Source organism: Tursiops truncatus, chromosome 1 (assembly GCF_011762595.2).
Source record: "Tursiops truncatus isolate mTurTru1 chromosome 1, mTurTru1.mat.Y, whole genome shotgun sequence".
Classification (NCBI taxonomy): domain Eukaryota; kingdom Metazoa; phylum Chordata; class Mammalia; order Artiodactyla; family Delphinidae; genus Tursiops; species Tursiops truncatus.
Window position 1 is genome coordinate 167972763 of NC_047034.1, and position 19057 is coordinate 167991819.

Below are 19057 nucleotides of genomic sequence, written 5' to 3' on the forward strand. Positions count from 1 at the left end.
CAGTAAACTCTTGGCACTAACACTTCTCAGACCCTCTCAAGGAGCTAGAAACGTTGACTCCAATTGAACACCGAAGGGCTAATGACATCTAGGACAGAGGTTCTCAAACTGTGAATGACAAAATTAATGGATTACAACCAGCATTAAATATATATATAGAGAGAGAGAGAGAGGGAGAGAAGGGGGGGACATACGACAGAAAATGTTATTTTGTAAAATGTATTTGGTTTTTATATTCTGATCTATGTATGATCCTTTATCCAAAACGATTGGGATCAGACATATTTTAGACTCAGAATTTTTCAGAGTTTAGAAAAAAGTTTTTCAGTTCGATGACTGCTATGCTGAATAGAGTTAAAATTATTGCCACCAGTGAGTAGAAGAAAGTGCAACATCATCAGAGGAGGATCCAGGGGTGTTGCTTATCTCTAAACCAGGGTCTTGGCCTCAGATAATAACAAACAATAAAAGAGAAAACCATTAAGGGGGTAGCAGTAGTGAAGTAATATTAAATCTCTTCATCAGTCTCCACTTTCTGCCTAATCGTATAAATTAATTCTCTTACCATCCCTTTCCAAGCTGCAGCCAAATTGAGGGCCATTTCCAGTCTTTCTGGCTAGAAACCAGAAAAGTCAGGTGACCCCCAACCCTACCAGGACCATACCTTCTTAAGGGATCAAAGCTTCAGCCTGGGTTTTGGTTACTGCTGTGTGAAATTGCAAGCCCTTAGCCTTGATTTGTGGGGAAAATGAAGATCAGCCTTGCTAGGAACAGAAACTTCTCTCCCCACCAGGCAATCAAGAATTATTCTTCAAACATCTGTGTTAACACGAGGTGGAATGTGAGTAAAATAGGTTGATGTATCTTTCATGCTCAACTTTGTGAGGCAGTGTCCTTAGCTGTGGTCTGGAATATTCTTGGAATCTGCAATTGCTTCAACTTCCTCTATCCTTATGCCTAAATCTCCAAAGTCACATATTTTGCTTTTCTATACAAAACAAGACCTTTTAGCCTAACAGACTTAAGTATCACTTAGCTTTAAATTTGAGGAATAGCAAAAAACCTATTACACTGACAACAGGCCATGAAGTCTGCAAAGCTTGCTGTATGCTAAAGTTGCAACAGTGACTTGGCTTCTGAAGAAAATGGGTGTTTTTGTTGAAAACTAGAAATGATGCAGTTGCATTTTGGGGACTTTTTTTTTTTTTTTGTGGTACGCGGACCTCTCACTGTTGTGGCCTCTCCCGTTGCGGAGCACAGGCTCCAGACGCGCAGGCTCAGCGCCCATGGCTCACAGGCCCAGCCGCTCCGCAGCATGTGGGATCTTCCCGGACCGGGGCACAAACCCGTGTCCCCTGCATCGGCAGGCAGACTCTCAACCACTGCGCCACCAGGGAAGCCCGACTTTTTAAAAAAAAAAATTTTTTTTTTTATACAGCAGGTTCTTATTAGCTATCCATTTTGGGGACTTAACACTTGCTTTTCTAGTTCACAAAACCCTACATTTCCTCATGTTTCTGGGACTCCAGAGTCACTCCTGTAAGCTAGTTGGCCCTGGGCAGAAGTGTGAAGTCATCACAGACGACAGCACGTTTACTTCTTTCTCTCTCCTAGAAGCTCTTCCTCTAGTCAGACACCCAGAGTTCTTACTCTTCTGATCCCTGACTGTCCAATGGAAAGCTTTAGATTCTCAAGTTCAGAGGTTAAAACAGTGAATTCTGAATTATCAGTTTGAGACCTGTATGTTAGCTCTCCTTGATAGCAGCACTTTAAAATTGCTATAGAAGATGGGCTTCCCTGGTGGCGCAGTGGTTGAAAGTCCACCTGTCGATGCAGGGGACGCGGGTTCGTGCCCCGGTTTGGAAGGATCCCACATGCCGCGGAGCGGCTGGGCCCGTGAGCCATGGCCGCTGGGCCTGCGCGTCCGGAGCCTGTGCTCCGCAGCGGGAGAGGCCACAACAGTGAGGCCCGCGTACCGCCAAATAAATAAATAAATAAATAAATAAATAAATAAATAAAATTGCTATAGAAGAGATTAAAAGGAGTGAATGGTGGAACTTCAGGGACTTTGATATCAGTCAGTGTGAGAGGTCTCTGTGCAAGAGGGTCTTACTGGTGCTCTGACCATAAACTCCACACACTCCATAAGAACTGAGCTGCTCTTAAACTTGCCAAGATGTGTGTTCCCTCGGTGCAGAACATCAAACAGCCTAACAGCTTAAGTAAAGGGTGCAAAATTCATCATGTGAATCTGTTTTTAACAAACACAATTGAATGATGTTTTTACTAGTATAGCTCAAAGAAAGCCAAGTGAGATAAACTATAAAACCATACTCCATGGAGTCTTAACTCGGATGTGGCTAAGTATAAAAAGCAAAACTGACCAGATGTTACATTTAGCAGAGGTAAAATGCCTCAAGCAATATACATGTCCAATAAAAACTTCAAATCCCTTTGGAAGTGAAAAACAGCTTGACTTCAGTGAGTGGTAGCTTTAGTGCATGGTTGGGGGGCGGTTGTGTGCAAAGCGCCTCCATGCGCACACTCTGGAGAAAGAATTTTTTCAGGGTTTTCCCTCCTTGGGTGTACATGTTGTAAACAACACATAAGTTGTGTGTGTGTTTTTTAAGCAAAAATCTGTGGAGTGGAGAAATCTAGTTTGCCCTTATCTGTGTCAGCTTCTTGCATGAGATGGGGCTAAAGACATTTCCGGGAAAAAGAAGAAAGGTAGGACGTTTTAAGCATATGAACACATAAAAATGGAAGAGTCTTTTAAAAAGGAGACAAAAGAGAGAAATGTTGGTAAGAAAGGAAGTGAGCAGGGTGAAGTTTGGGCACAAAATGACCAAAACACCTTGTGAACATGTTTAATGGGACCCCAGAGTGCCAGGGCATTGGTAATGCCATCGGGACATTAATGGTAACACGCACCTTGTAAGGAATTTTTGGTGGTGGTGGTTAAATTTTTATATACCTCCCTTTGGAACTGATGGAGTGTATGGCTGTGCCTGGGAAAGCTGGTGAGACAGTTAAAGTGCTAATGGCCATGCCAGAGCCTGAGGACTGGACTAGCAAGTGCTTAAATGGTTTCATAATAAAACTTTGGGATGACAGGCACATGCATTTGAGTGCTAGTCACACTGCTCTGAGCCTCACGGCAATTGTAGTGTTGTTTATTTCCCTATATCATTACCCGAACCCCCTCTATCCGCGACAAAACACCTACTACTTTAGGTACATCGTATTTTCCCAAACCGACTTTGAAAAGTTCCATTTTTAAACAGTACGTACAAGCCGAAGTACGCTGATACCAACGTAAAATGGCAATCCAAAGGCAATTCCCTGTTTTCTAATCCCACGGTTTCCTTATTGAGAACCGTCCCTGCATATGCAGATTAGGGAGCCAGGGAAGACCGTTTCATTGATTAGAAAATCAACTTTTACAGTTCTTTTCCTGAGTTATTACGCTACCCTGTACTGTATGGATACTTAATGGGAAAGAACGTGAGGTACTGAATTTTCCGCTCTCTGGGTTTCTAATTATTCCAACCGCCTTCAAAGAAGTGTAGTTCTTGTGCTGTGGCTAAATTCAGAAGCGGGAAATGCCAACCCCTCTAAAGGCAGACGGATCGCCAAAACCAGGGACTGAACCAGAGTAGAGAAGGGTTAAGTGAAACGAGTGCCCTTCCGAGAAACCGAAACCACATCGCCCAAGCTAACGGGCGCCACCCGGGAAGCGCCGGGTGGAAGGTACGAGGATACACAGACCCCGCCCGGGCGTCCCCACATCCCGGAGCGCCCTCTCGCGCCCCCGCGCGCCCGACCGGGGAGGCAAGCCTCGCGCGCTCCCTCCGCTCCCGCGGGCTGGGGATGCGGCCGCCGACGCGCGCGGGGGCGGGGCCGGCTTGGGGGGCGCGCGCGCGCGGGGCCGCGGGCAGGGGGGCGGGGCGGCAGAGCTCGGCGGCTGGGCCTGGAGGACAGCGGCGGCGGAGGCGACGAGTGGCAGCGGGAGCGGCGCCGAGAATCCTTGCGGGACGCGGGCGACAGGAAGCGGGGAGCGCAGAGGTAACTCAGGACGGAAAAGGCGGGTGGGGAGTGGGTGCGGGCCCGTTGGACCCCGAGGGCGAGTGGCGGAGGCCGCTCGCCCGGGGCGCCGACGCCGCTACCCGAGAGGAGGGGGCGGGGCGCTCGCGTCCCTGGAGGTGGTGCTTTTTGTCTGCCTTCCCCGACCGCTCCGCCCCCTTCCCCTCCCCCCACTGCGACCTAGCCCCCTGCCCTTCTCCTGGAAGCCTCCTCCGGGACCCTCTCGCGCGCGCGCTCCCGCCCTTGTTTTGTTTGGACTGGGGAGGTTGGGGAGCTCTTCCCTGATCTAGGGCCCTGCGTCCCAGCGCGCCTGCGCCAGCGTCCTCCCGCCCGCTCCGATTGGCTGAGGTCTTGCGCATGCTCCCGAGGCCCGCGGTGGGCCTCGCTGTCCGCTCCCGCCCTCCCCCTCACCCCACTCTCAGCGGTTTTCGGAGCCGGTTCGAAAGATGCCGGCGGCGGTGACTGGCTGTGGCGAACCCGCCCCCCAGGTTCTCCGCCCCCGCCGCCGCCATTACGGAGCTCCCAGCGGTGAGTTCGCCGAGCGCTGGGGCTCGCGGTCCGCCGCCTCCTGCGTCGCGCGTTGGGCGCCGCTCGGGTCGCGGCGTCGGCCTCCCCGCGCGCATCCCGGAGCGGGAGCTCGAGCTGTCAGCTGCAATGAGCGCGCACCTCGGTGTCCGCCGCCGCTGAGCTCGCCGCCCTTTGCCTCGCCGCCTTCATCCTGGCTCCGCTCTCGCCCCCGCCTTGTGCTCGGCGCCGCACCGGCCGCTCCCCGCCTTTGTCTCTGCTGGTCTTTCTAACCGGTTCTCTCGGCGGTCTGGGCTCGGTGTCAGCTGTTGGCGCCCCTGAAAAGCCTTTGCTGCTGCTGCCGCTGCCGCCGCGACGCGGGCCTAAGCTTTCGTTTTCCCGTATGGCTTTCCTAGAGCTTGTTAGTCACTGCTCCTTAGGTGATGTGATTTTAGCTAAGAAAGTCAAACGTGTGAATAGGGGCGTTTGTAAAGAGTTGGAGGCAGGAGTGGTGAAGTGAGAGGCCCAGATTTGAGATTTTGATACTGAATTGGCCAATGTCTGTGACCGAGGACGAGTCACTTAACCACTTTGAGGGAGTGTTCACCCCTGCACAGAGGACGGCCAAGGTGAACTTTACCGCCCTTTCCGCGTATACATTTTCTCTCTGTTGTTTATCATGCTTCCCGACTTTATGTTACATTGAAAAGTGAGAATTTAGTTAAAAGTACAGCTAGGAATTCACCTGGGACTTTATGGACAAAGCTGGCCTTAGAGTGAAGTTACACGTGTCTAGTTTTATTTTGGAAGATAGCTTAGTTTTGTTTAATCTGGCATAGGCATAAAACCGTTAAGAACTTTTAAAATTCTTATTGCTCTTTTTAAAAGTTTAGTGTAATGTGTTTCAAAGTAGAAGTAACATTTTTAGAGGTTATTTTTGGCCTTGTTTTTAAGCTTAATTGGAAGATTGAGGGCAAGAACTTGGAGAAAGTGTCCTGAACTCTTCGTGTATAGATGAAAATCCTAACTCTTTAGCCAGTTAGATTGTGCGTGCCTTAGGAATAGATCCCTGTAGTGTCCATAGCATCTGTGCCCAATATAGACACTGATATATTGAAATACAAAAGTGAAAAAGAAGTTGCTAGCTAATTATACGCATGCTTTTTGTGACATTACCTGTTAAGTCTGAATATAGTTAAAGATTTTAGATTGAGAACAACTTGATGTAATCAGTGCATAGCTAATGATATTATAATGTATAATGTCTTGTGTACATTTTATGGTAAAATATGAAATAATACTTTCCCTAAAATGCGTACTTTCAAGGATATCAGTAAACTGAAATACATTGTTGAACTACTTATTTTTCTAGTGCTTTCTCAATGTAGAGAAAGTAAATTAAAACTGAAATTACGGACTTTCTACTTTTACAACCTTTTCTTTATTGCCTGCATTTAAACAACTTAGCACTTCCCTTGACGAAAGCAAATCTTTGTTATGTTAATCTCACATTAAATTTTAAAAACAGGTTGATGACCACAGAAAGACCACATAAACCACAGGTAAACTCAGATGGCACATATAAGAACCCAGATGAAAAACTTATTCAAGTTTCGTCTATTCGTTCTTTCACTTAATAAATATTTATTAAGCACCTATTCTGTGCCTGGCATGTTTCTTAGGCACCAAGTATGCAGCAGTGAACCAGCCAGATAAGATTCCTGCAAGGAAACAAGTGTGGCGGCCTAAAAGTCTGATCATTCAGAAATGTAGCAACAAAAGTTAAATTAATGAGTATCTGTGATGTTCAGGTAGTATGAATTAACCATTCATATAGTTTTGTTAGCTTTGTGATGAACAGTGAACTTATGGAATAACTCATTAACCAACCTATTATAAAGAAAATGCTATAGGGCTTCCCTGGTGGCGCAGTGGTTGAGAGTCCGCCTGCCGATGCAGGGGACACGGGTTCGTGCCCCGGTCCGGGAAGATCCCACATGCCGTGGAGCGGCTGGGCCCGTGAGCCATGGCCGCTCAGCCTGCACGTCCGGAGCCTGTGCTCCGCAACGGGAGAGGCCAAAAGAAAAGAAAGTGCTATAGACGGAAGCCTTAATTTTTATGACCTTTATTAAGGAAATACAGAGCTGAGGCAAACGTTTCTTAATATTTATATTAAATTCTAAATATTTAGTTTTATTTTTTAAGTGTTCTTCACACTTGCTGAATATAGTAATAAGTACTGTCAGGTGTCATTGTTCATTCAACTTTTTTCTCCAATATTTATCCAGCACCCAGCATGTGCTGGGCATCCTTCTAGGTGCTGGGAATACAGTGATGAATTAGTCCTAGCCCTTGTAATGCTTACATTTCACTGGAAGAGACACATAATAAAAAAGTAAATAGACGTATGTTGAATTACACGTGGTGTTAAATGCTGTTACAAATGCCATATAAAGAAACCTGAAAAAGAATAAGAAGGATGGGAGGGCTTTCTGAGGGGGTGACACTGAGCACAAATCTAATTGAAGTGTCTAGGAAAAGAATGTTGCAGTGTAAAAGAAGAGCATGTGCAAAGCACACACTGAGGACCAAAAGATGATCTGTGTGTTTGGAGTCAAGAGAGTAGAGTGATGGGTGGAGTAGTAAGGGGTGAGATTACTGAAATAAGGGGGTGTGGTGATGGGGAGGTTTTAAGCAGGAAAGTGTCAGGCTCTGTTTTTTTTGGTGGATGCAGCCAGGAAGATTGGCAAACCAACATTTCTCAGTTATTCCACCCTGGGCATACTTCTTACCTGACCTAATTTAAACTAACATTCTTGTTCTCAGGTTAATGATGTCTAATGTCTTTATGGACCATGTACTTGTTGCCCTGACTTCAATTTTGTCATCTTGGCATTGAGAGTAGTTTCCTTTGCACCCCCACTCCTTTTCTAAAACCTGTTTGTTTCAATTTTGAACAATTAGTAAATATAGAGTTGACTGGAAGGGTTTTGACTTTTTTTTTTAGTATTTTACTTACAGGGAAAATATTTTTTAAAGATCCTCTATGAACAGACTGCTGAAGGTTTTGCTGACTTCGCAGTATCATTTTCAACCTAGCTAGTATTATCATGGGTTAAGAAAGATGAATTCATTAGCAGTATCACTTCACCAAGAATAACCTGATCATGAAGTTTTACTTCTGTATGGTATTTACATGTAAAAGTGTCATCAGATTTGCTTTTTTTTTAAATCAAGGAAAATGTATTATTATGTAAGTTCTAGTTGGGTGAGGGAGCAAGTTTATGTATTGAAATTATTCCAAGATAGACTTTTAGCTTTCACAAACCTAAATAATGCCCTTAAACCCAACTTTTCACAAATGAGAAAACTTTTTATTTTTGTGTTTTATAGTTGTTGAAGTGAACTGCTATGTGAGCATTTTAAGTAGTTTTTGTAACAGTTAATAATTTTTAAATATTCGTGGATATTCCTAATTTACTCTTGAATAATAAGTTTTTAGCATATGATCTTGAATTCTTTCAGCTGCCTTTCATTGCAGTTGACGGATAGTTCACAAGTCTGGCATTGCTCTTGGTGTTCCCATAAAATGGTTTTCCCTGTAAATGTGAAAGCGTTCTGTATGTTTGGAGCTTCAAACTATTACCTGACAAATTGAAAGCTCTTAAATTCCTAGACAGGGTTAGAGCTTAAAGTAGAAGCTGAATGACTAGTCTACTCTTTCCCAAGTCTTCATTAATGTTCAGTAGCACAAAGATCTAAACGCCTAACTGATTATTTTCTTAAATTTTGGAAGAGTTTTTATATAAAATGTTACTGAGGCCCAGATGAGGATGGGCGGGGCAGAGGGTATTAATGATCAGGTAAATTTGAGTGATTTACATGCGTTTTATTTTTAAATCTTTAATGTTGTTCTTTTGTGCTGATTTTACTTAACATTAGAAGTATGACAAATAAGGTCTTAGAGGCATATTTATTCTCCTAGGTGATGGTCTGAATTTGCTTTTCTGAGTCTGGAGGCTCTTAGACTGTCATGTTCTTCAGCAGTATTTTTGCCCTTGTATTACTTCTCTGATGGAGATGGAGTTAAGGTTACAGTTAAGTTTCCTGACCCCTTTGAGAACAGTAACAACAATAGCCTCTCTCTTTAGTAAACTGCTCTTTGAGTAAACATTGACTAAACTATTTCTAGGTCTCCTTATTCTGTCCTTTCTGAGTTCCTGATACTAGCAGAAGGGATGGGGTTAGGTTCCTTATGAGCTTTCTTGTCCTTGTTGCCTTTGTTCATGTGGAAGGTGCAACAGCTGCTGTGGCTTGTGCATTTGTCTTAGTCGCTGCTTTTACATAGTCTATATTTTGATAGTGATTTTATCTTTCTGAATGATAACTGACTAAGTCATCTGTCGCTTAACTATAAGTTTTATAGTGAATTTTTTTTCCCTTTGGATGTATATTAAATTTAGACGTTTTAGTTTAGTTTTGTTTCTGTTAATCTTCACACCAGGTCTTTTCTGTGCTTTAGGTTGATTCTTCACCACACTGAAACCACTAGGAAAAATCCTTGTGGTTAACAGCAGAGGCTTCAGAGTGTAACCTGTACTCGGGCCTAGAAATTATTTTAAATGGCGACTGATACGTCTCAAGGTGAACTCGTCCATCCTAAGGCACTCCCACTTATAGTAGGAGCTCAGCTGATCCACGCGGACAAGTTAGGTGAGGTAGGGGCTGACACAGTCTTGAAGCTTCACTCTTGGATCAGTCCCTGACTTCAGGCCCTGCTGGGTCCTTCTTGGTACCTGTTCCTTCCTCTACTTGGGGGAGTCTGGGTTGTGAATCTGAACAAATCAAGTAGATACAAAGTTCTTTTCATCTTCCCTTTCCCCTCAAACTCCTGAGAAAACCTAAATTTATTCCAAATCAAGTATAATTACTTATTTCCATTTGAAATTCTAGCTAAAATAAAATACATTGAAAAGTACTTCTTAAGAATCATATTTCATTTCAAAGAACCTTGTTAAAAGTAATTTGCATCAGATCCTGGAGTCGACTTGAAGAATTCTCCTACGTCTTCTGACACCCAGTTAGGCCCCTTGAAAAAGAGAGAAAAGAGAAATTTTGTTTGCATGTGTGATTATGGCCGTTTCTTTTCTTAGAAGGTAGAAGATAACACCATGCCGATTCGTCGAGCTGTGAATTCTACCCGGGAAACTCCTCCCAAGAGCAAGCTCGCTGAAGGGGAGGAAGAAAAGCCAGGTAAAGTAAAGCGGTGGACAGCTTCAAAAGGCAAAAGTTTCTGCTCCAGTTTGGAGTGTCCCATAAATTCCCTTGAACTTACTTGTTCTTTTTTTATGCTTCAGTGTTTGGGGGGAGCATTTAGAGAGAGAGGTGGTACCTGTTGGTATGTCATTTCTAGACCATGTGGGCAAAGAAAGAATTTCATCTTGTCTCTAAAGATTTTTAGAAGGTGAAAATTTCATGTTCTTGGAATTAAAAAACAGAAAGATGGTTGGAGAGAACAGGAATGGTCGAAGAGTAGCTTCTGGGCATACAGTGTCATCGGGATGAAGACCCTGGAAGAATGGAAGACTTGGGCCTTCAAGATGGACAGCGGAAGGCTCAACCAGAAATCATCAAGAGGCCTCAAGGGAGCAAATGGGCGATCAAAGCATTGGTTTGTAACTTTGGTGTTGGTGGAGAGAAGATTGGCCAGGCAGATGTGGGAACATAATAAATCAAGAGAAAGGTAGAACCGTCAATCTGGAGCATTCGTGTTCCTTCATGGCACCTCTAACCACTTCTGCAAGTGGAACTGCTTTTCTTGTTCTTGTGACCTTTTTCTTTTTCTTTTCTTTTCATTGCCAGGGATGAGCACATGGTGCTGTCCCTGTCGTGGCTGTTAGAACCAAATATTTGCTGACCAGCATATATTACCAATAAAATAATACATGCACCCTTGATGCCTTTATCCTTAGTGCACTAGGGATCTGCTCTTCTCCAGCTGAGCATGGATTTTGTCTCAGAATCCTCAGACGAATACTACAGGCATTTGGGGTACTCTGGCCTAAGGCAGTGAGGAGACATGGGAATCAGCATATTAAAAAAAATAATAGTTGCTGGTGAGTTGAGGGTAGGTTATTTTTTCCAGGACTGAGATAAGCCACTTGATGGCCCATCTTGAGCCGCATTTAACAGCCAGCTGAAGTCACTAAGTCACTAATAACATGAGTTTTCAGAATACACCAGAGTGTTCAGGTGTAAGGTATTAGAAAAGTCAACCGAGAATTTATAAAGGACCAGTAAGACACTTCACAAGTTGTGTTTGCTTATCTTATCTCTGTCCCATTATAGTATTTTGTACATGAAAATAATTGGACTTCACTCATGTTGTAAATTTTATAAATCCAAAAAGGCATACACAATAGTTCTGTGAGTTGGAAACATTGTCTCATATGTAACAGTGTCTCATTATCTGTTGAGCAATTGAACCTTTATTAAACCGTAAGCTTTAAGAGAAAATAATGTGGAATTTAATTTGTAGCCCTGCTGTTATGGTAAAACTCAGTAAACGGTCTTGGCTTTTCAATTTGTTTAGAATAAAGCAATGTAAAAATAAGTAAACATGACTAACTAAAAGTAAGTTCTTACAGTTAGGTCGGCCAGTTAGGTCAGATCGTTGGGGCAAAGGGCTGTAAAAGATACATCGTGATAAAAAAAAAATACATCTTGCAGTTATCTGTATCACCAGATACCATTGTTATACTGAAGTTCTAGCCTTAATATTTGCGTAACAGCTCTAGAAGCAGTAGAAGAGGCCAGAGGAGGATGGGAATCAGTACAAGTGCTAGCCTACAGGTTTCCCCTAAAGCATTTTGTATTATGTTCATAATAACTCTGTGAAGTAAGGGTACTGAGATATGGAGATGTCAAAGAACTTGCCCTAAGATATCAAGCTAGAATGTTAGAAAGTCTGAACTTGAATCCAGATATATCTGACTCTAGAGCCTTGATTTTTGCTGAGCATATATGGGAGGATTTTTCACTTACATGCAAGTCTGGTTGAAGAGCGTGATCCAGGATGATTTACAAATTATAGTTGACTATCCTGAAACTTACGGCTTAGAATTTTAATTTGTAGAATTCCTTTAGCATTGTATGTATGTGGTTTGGCTATCAGAAGGAAGTGGCATTTTTAAAAATCTCTTATTTATATGAAGGCCCCAAAGAAGTCTTCATTATGCCAGTAATGAGTTCACATAATTTAAATGACTAAACTCTTCAAGCATATCCTTTTTTTTTTTTTTTGCCTAGTTTTGGCCACTGATGCCCTTTTCTTTTAAGTCTCTGCTTAACCATTTCCTGGGGTTCTGTGGTCTGTAGTGGCTGCTCAAGGAGACCTACTGAGAAAAGACACAGACCAGCAACTGCAGACCTCAGTGTTCCCCCTCTCATATTTCTACACTTGCCAGAATCATTTCACTTGGAAAATAAATATTAATTTTCTATTATTTATTCCCTTACTAATATTAGCCTGTTAAATTATGAAATGGCTAATTTCTTAATTATGAGTCTCATCATTAATGTTATAGAGTAAAACACTCAAGAGTTTTGATTTGGGGTAAAATGAGTTTCCCTTTCTGTGCAATTTGCTGATCCTTCTCTTTTTCTCACCTAATGGTCTGGATCAGCAACCCCTTATATAGGCAATTTGAGTGACATAAATCGGGGAAAAAAGTGTACTCATAAATCATTTGTTCATTTTAGGATACAACTGTTAATTGCAACATTTGGCTTATCTGTTTAAAGAGATAAACTTTTACCCTTTTATTGACTTAGGCTCTAATGTATTTACTTGATGCAATTCTACGCACCTGATTTCTTTTTTTTTTTTTTTTAGAACCAGATGTAAGTTCAGAGGAATCTGTCTCCACTGTAGAAGAACAAGAGAATGAAACTCCACCTGCTACATCTAGTGAGACAGAGCAGCCAAAGGGGCAACCTGAGAATGAAGAGAAGGAAGAAAACAAGCCTTCTGAGGAAACCAAAAAGGAGTAAGGACTTATGCCTTCTTGCTATTTGTATGTGAAGACTATGTAAAAGGACTGTAGGTCAGATTTTTTTAAAGTGATACAACTTAATTTATGCTAGATACATGCTATTTGGAGTTACTGTTTTTGGAATTATCTTTTGGAATAGGCTTACGATGTAGTCATATGGCCTATTAGAATTTGTAGTAGTTATCAGAACAGTGGTTTGACGGATGCACAATTCATTCTTTTCGGCTTTGGCATGTGTTTTTGTGCTTAGAATTCATTGTGGGAGTGTCTCCTATTGTAAACATTGACATAATTTCAATAAGAAATGGAATGTGACTAAAAATCTGACCTGAGAGATTCTTCTTCACTTTATTCCTCCCTCTTTGCAAGAATGAGTTGTTTTTACGTGCTTATGTTAGAAAGCATTAATCTATACCAAGACATTGCTAGAGTGACCTAAAACTCTGTATATATTTGATGAAGTATTCAATTGGAGGGTGACTTTGGGAATCTGAAGGCAAAATTTGCTATTGATAATCTGTACAATGTGATGGTGATTCTTTTTTAATTTAAATTTTTTTTTGCAGGACAGCTGGTAGCATTCATTCTATTCTTTTCATAGTTGGTGAAAACAGGAATTACTTTTTAAATAAAAGAATGACTTAGAAATAACTATACTTTCCAGGTATAATCCTCAGGGAATCCTTCATCCCAGTTTCATAGGTATATGTAAGGTCTGTGGAATTTTTAGCAGCTACCCTTTCTTTTAGGTACATGGAGTGTTACTGTTACTTAGAATAAAATGTGTATAATGCTTTATGGTTCACAAAACTTTTTATGAATGTAATCTCATCATTTCTTGCAGCACCTTGTGAAGTTTTTGGTATTACGTTACTGTTTTACAGCTGAGGAGGTTGAGACTCAGGTCACTGGCTAAGATCATATAGCTAGTAAATGTTGGAGCTGAGACTCAAACCCAAGTTTTCTGACTTCAGAGCTTGAGTTCTTCGCACTGTACTGAATCGCATCTGTTGCAGTTGTTACTGGAACTCATTTTAAAATTCTCATTTCTTTTATGTACTGGCCCTTCATACTAGTGCTGATTTATATGACTCCTCTCTCCTGTGTGCAGCTGGGAGAGCACACCTTTTTGGTTCATTTGTAGAACCCAATTTTTTTTAAATGTTTTATTTTGTAAAATGTTGCTTATTTTACGTATCACCTCAGTGTGGAAATGAATTAAAACATTGATTTTTATCCCTCTCTGGTCTTTTCTTCTTTCTGACTTTATACTTCTTTCTGAAGAGTTTATCTTGCATAATAACAATTCTTTGTTTTAAAGTGAGAAAGATCAGTCTAAAGAAAAGGAGAAGAAAGTGAAAAAAACAATACCTTCCTGGGCTACCCTTTCTGCCAGCCAGCTAGCCAGGGCCCAGAAACAAACACCGATGGCTTCCTCCCCACGTCCCAAGATGGATGCAATCCTAACTGAGGCCATTAAGGCAAGTTTTTATTTCAAGCAGTTCATCTTAGATTTATTCTGTTTGTCTCTTGCGTATTTGAAAATGGCATACTCCTGTGCAGGCATCAGAAATCTTGCTCTGCTTCCTAAAAGAGATTTAAATAGAAGAAAGCCATTGCTGAGTTCATGTTTTTATAATATTATCACATTTGCTGAGCACTGTTAATTTTTTTAAAAACTCAGATTTACTATAGCAAGTATTTTTAACTTATCTTTAAATGTTTTTTTAAAAACTCAGTTTATTTTCAGTATAGTTTTTATTTGAAGGCTGAACATGTTAATTCATTCAACAAACAATTAAGGACTAGCTTCTCTGTAGCAGGCAGTCCTACTAGTGATATAGCATAGAATAAGACAAACAGAGTCCTTGCCCTTATGAAATTGAATTGTGACTCAGGGTAACTGAAGAGCAATGAGAAAATTTTTATTTCAAAAAAGTATACTATCTTTAGGTTCATTTTCAAAGCTTATGTCTAATATTAGTAGTTGGTTATCTTTCACACCAGAACTCTTTTAGAAACGTCACTACTTTGCTTCATCACCTAGTCATTCCAGAATACTTGCAAAATCTATCCTCCTTCCATAGCTTTATAACTTTGCTATAATTCATTGACTTTCATTAGCTTGTGTGATCATCAGATACTGTTTTCCTGTTTTAAGGGTATCTTCTAATCTGACCTTGCCTTTTTGTGTGTAAATTTTTCTGGTTCATTTTGCCATGTTTATTTCATATGATCAGATGACAAGAGGAGTTAAAGTAGAAGCCATAGACACTCTGATTTCAGGGACCTTGTTGCTAGGATCTGAGTCAGAATTGGGGAGAGAAGGCTACAGATCAGTTTAACTAGCGGTGGTTTACATAGGAAAGAGGAGCTTGGTGGTCATACTTAGAATTTGAGAAGACGCCACTAACAAACTGGAAAAAAGGTTTGCCTTCAGACCTCTCCCTACACTCCTTCAAGACAACTCTCAACTCATTAAGAAAACTTTCTTGGTTTATATAGCTTGATTATAGTGAGATCTCTTTTCTTTGTGTAGCCTTTCTTCAAGGATTTCACTTTGTGACCTCTCAGTCTAGGTTTGGGTTACAGCAGGGTTACAGTGAGGGTGGAGAAGGGACTAAAATTCTAAGATAATAAAACAAAAAATTTAAACAGTATAATTAGGCCTGAAAAATAGTTTGAATATGATTATGCATATTTGTACAAATGAAATACATACATATACGTATATATATCTCCCGTGTATTCCATGCAGTGTAAACAAATCATGATTTCAGACCATTGACACCATTTTCTGAATTGAACAGGAATCTTGATACCTATTTTCATCTTATTCAGTTTGGTGGAGCAGGGATTGTTTTAGCATTAGAATGTGCTTTTCTGCTTGATTTTCTTTACTCTGTGTTTTCTTATAAGATCAGGAGAAAACTTCAGTAGGTTGTAATAGGTCAGAGACATTTACTTGAAGCAGGTGATTCATTTTAACACAATCCATATTAAATTGTGTTGTACAGTCTTTTCTGGTTCATCTGTCTGTGACTTATTTTTCTTTATCGTCAGTGTATAAAATAACATTCAACCAAGTCTTTATGCAACGACAGTGAGTAAATCCTATGGTCATTTTATAGACAATGGCTACACAAAACTGGTGGACTAGCTCATTAGATAATAGATGCTGCTTGTGTGCTTCAAAATGTAAAGCTTTTGAAACAGAATTGCTGCCTTTGTAACGCAATGACCTACTTCAGTTTTCCACGGGCATTAGTCAAATGGAGTATAGATAAATAGGATGGAAAAGGAAGAGGGCACTTTAAATTGCAATCGAATGCTCTCATTGTCCAAAACGCCTGTTAAGGCTTTGCATCTGTAAACCCAGTTTTGTGCCATTTATTCAGATTATCTTTGCTTATGGTATCTGCTGGCATTCACACAAAGCCTGCAGAGGAATACTGGTTCTGGTGTGCTGAAGTTCATTCCATAAAATGGGCCAGATCTGTGAACCTACAAGGGGTAGAAGTGCCCTGTTTTCCTCACTTTAATGCTAAAGATCTGTCTTCTAAATACAGAATAGAATTAGAATGGAAAGAGCTTCTTCATGAACACACAGAATGTTATTCACATGTTGTATCTTCTCTTTGGCTGTTTTGAACAATTTAAAATTGTTGCAGAAATATTGTTAATTCTGTATTTCTCCACAGCCATGATGAACTGAAGTTACCTGCAATACTGTTCACTCTTTCCTGCCATTTTTATCATCCATTATCAAGTTCACTTCCAAAATAATTTATTTTGAAAACATAGGTGTCAGAAAACATGAAAAACAGCTAGTTTAAATTAATATGTATGGTTTGATAAATCTGTTTCCTAGGCATGCTTCCAGAAGAGTGGTGCATCCGTGGTTGCTATTCGAAAATATATCATCCATAAGTACCCTTCTCTGGAGCTGGAGAGAAGGGGCTACCTCCTTAAACAAGCACTGAAAAGAGAATTAAATAGAGGTGTTATCAAACAGGTATTAAATGGTTGTTTGTAATAAGATCATTTCAACATGTATTAGCTGTAAATCCATATTTAGTAACATTTAGGCTTTTTGTGCTTTGTGAATTTGTTAGTTAAGATAAGTTAACATGATGATGAAAAGCTTAAAGATAACTATTCTAGAGAACAGAAGCAGTATGGTAATGTAACTTTTTTCTAGCGGCCTGTACTTTTAATTGAACTTTTGGGGGGCTGCTTGTGCTTGAGATTATGTGGTGCTGCAGATTAGAAGTCCAGTTACTGCAGCAGCAGAAAAGGTAATTGTTCTTGTCTTAGGGTTGTTAGTTTTAAGGCCTAGCTTCTGTGGCTAGACTGGTTATCATTATAAATTAGATTTGCACATAGGTTCACCTTAACTTATTAGTATCTGAAACTATTAAGGCTTTGGGGAGCATCAGATAAACCTGAATAAACTGAGAATAATACTAAAACCAATATTGATTTCAGGCATAAATCCATGTTACTTTGCATAGTACATCAAAACTTTACTTAGAGCTATGAGGATATTTTGTACAACACAGCGAATATAGCCAGTATTTTATAATAATTTTAAATGGAGTATAATGTATAAAATTTTTGAATCACTATATTGTAACCTGAAACTAATATAATATTGTAAATCAACTATACCTCAACTTAAAAAGAAAATTGTTTAGCTAGAATGAACTTTCTTGTCAATCTTCAGAGGTCCAGAGGGAGGAAGTAACTACCAAGGTCCCATGGTAATAGCAAAGATGGTTCTGAAGATCTAGTTCACTGCATTCCCTGAGTCCTATTGCCTTTTTTCTATATCTTTCTGCATGGTTTGATTAATAACAGAATTCTGTGCCACTCAGGCATTTAAATTCCTCTTAGGAACTTTCAACAAGTACTTAACTCCACAAATATATTATTGAGTGTGTCCTGTGTGCCAGGTGCTTGGGGGTCCATCTGTGAGTAAAACAGTCCTGTGATGGAGCTTACATTCTTCCTTTCTCAAAATGTTGTAAAACTGGTATTTAAATGGCCTTTAAAATAATCATTGCTTAAAATACATTATCTAACCATTATAATTAGTATCATAGTATATGTCAGCACAGTTTATTAGCTGGCTTCATGTTTTTCTTTTTGAAAATATAGTTTGTGACCTATTTTGCCTCATAGGCTGACCCTCAGTTTGATGCGTCAACAAGTTTATAGGCTGAAAGCATTTCCGTTTGATTGCTGTATTCACAGCAGGGTAGGTGAAGCTAAGGTGTGGAGGACTCAGGTTAATGTGAAGTTCTATGACAGCACTTCGTAAACTGTGGAAGTACATTCTAAGACTTCCACATACCGTCATGTGCAATGTCTAAAATTGCTAGATAACCTTTCCCATATGCAGTAATAATCTGTAACGGGCAAACTGTAGGAAGCATTGTGGCCTGAGATTAACTAGGCCTGACCTTTTGCCAAGGAGCTGTCTTCCTTTCAAGATAGAGGTTTTCTCACTTATTTTTTTTCTTGAAAGCTTATAGTAGACTGTTTAACCTGGTATCACCATTTTTGTAGATGAGGAAACAAAAGCTCAGAGGGTTTATGAGGTTGTCCAGTATTGAATAGCTAAATGGTACCATAAATAGGATTTGATCCCAAGTCTTTTGACTCATCCATTCTTTTTTCTCTGAAGAGTTCAGCAGCGCTTTACATTAGTTCTTGCATCACCATGCCCTGTAATTCGCTTAGTCTAGTATAAAGTTATCAATATGAGTACCAGAATAATTTAAAATAAAAATACCTGTTATTGCAACTAAAGTTAATTTACTTTAGGTAAAAGGAAAAGGTGCTTCCGGGAGTTTTATTGTGGTCCAGAAATCAAGAAAAACACCTCAGAAGTCCAGAAACAGAAAGGTAAGAAGTCTGTACCAGTTTGATTGAGCACTGTAATACTATTACTACTGCTAACAATACAGTGTTTACTGAGTATTCACTGTGTGCACTGTGCAGGATGCAGCCTTTCTCTGAAGGCCTGGAGAGGTTATAATTCATTTGCTCATTATGATTCAGCCAGAGAGTAGATGGGACAGTGTGCGACTCCAGGCACCCCAGCCCCGGAGCCCGTGGGCCTAACTGCCCTCTGTTGAACTATGGGCAGCTGTATGAGTTATACTGCTTTTTTGTGAAATACCTTTTAAACTAGAAGAGGCATACAAGTATATGTTTACCCAATATTAGACCCTAAAACTATATCTTAAGCCAGTTTTTCTTTTTTGTAGACACTAACACTCCCCCTCCTCCAGACACATAATTTCATTTATGGAAAGTATACGATAATAAAGTGAAATACATAATATTTCCTCTGTGTCAGTAATTGAAATCATGACTGTTCCTCTACATCTCCAGTGTTACAGCACTGG

At 40.5% G+C, this 19057-nt stretch overlaps 1 protein-coding gene across 7 annotated transcripts in view; it reads left to right on the forward strand.

Moving 5' to 3' along the window:
• The first annotated feature begins 3911 nt into the window (after positions 1 to 3911).
• The window catches only part of HP1BP3 (heterochromatin protein 1 binding protein 3), a 35098-nt gene continuing 19952 nt past the window's right edge, over positions 3912 to 19057 (forward strand). For 3 of the 7 annotated variants that reach the window (XM_033841907.2, XM_073794784.1, XM_073794786.1), the window contains exons 1-6: positions 3912 to 4065; positions 9741 to 9840; positions 12482 to 12635; positions 13963 to 14122; positions 16513 to 16656; positions 18471 to 18551. In XM_033841907.2, coding sequence (XP_033697798.1) covers positions 9759 to 9840; positions 12482 to 12635; positions 13963 to 14122; positions 16513 to 16656; positions 18471 to 18551 — 621 coding nt within the window. In that variant the 5' untranslated portion in view covers positions 3912 to 4065; positions 9741 to 9758. Of the gene's footprint in view, positions 4066 to 4369; positions 4612 to 9109; positions 9306 to 9740; positions 9841 to 12481; positions 12636 to 13962; positions 14123 to 16512; positions 16657 to 18470; positions 18552 to 19057 lie in introns of those variants that run through there. The other 4 variants (XM_033841900.2, XM_033841903.2, XM_033841918.2 and 1 more) reach the window with 4 other exon arrangements.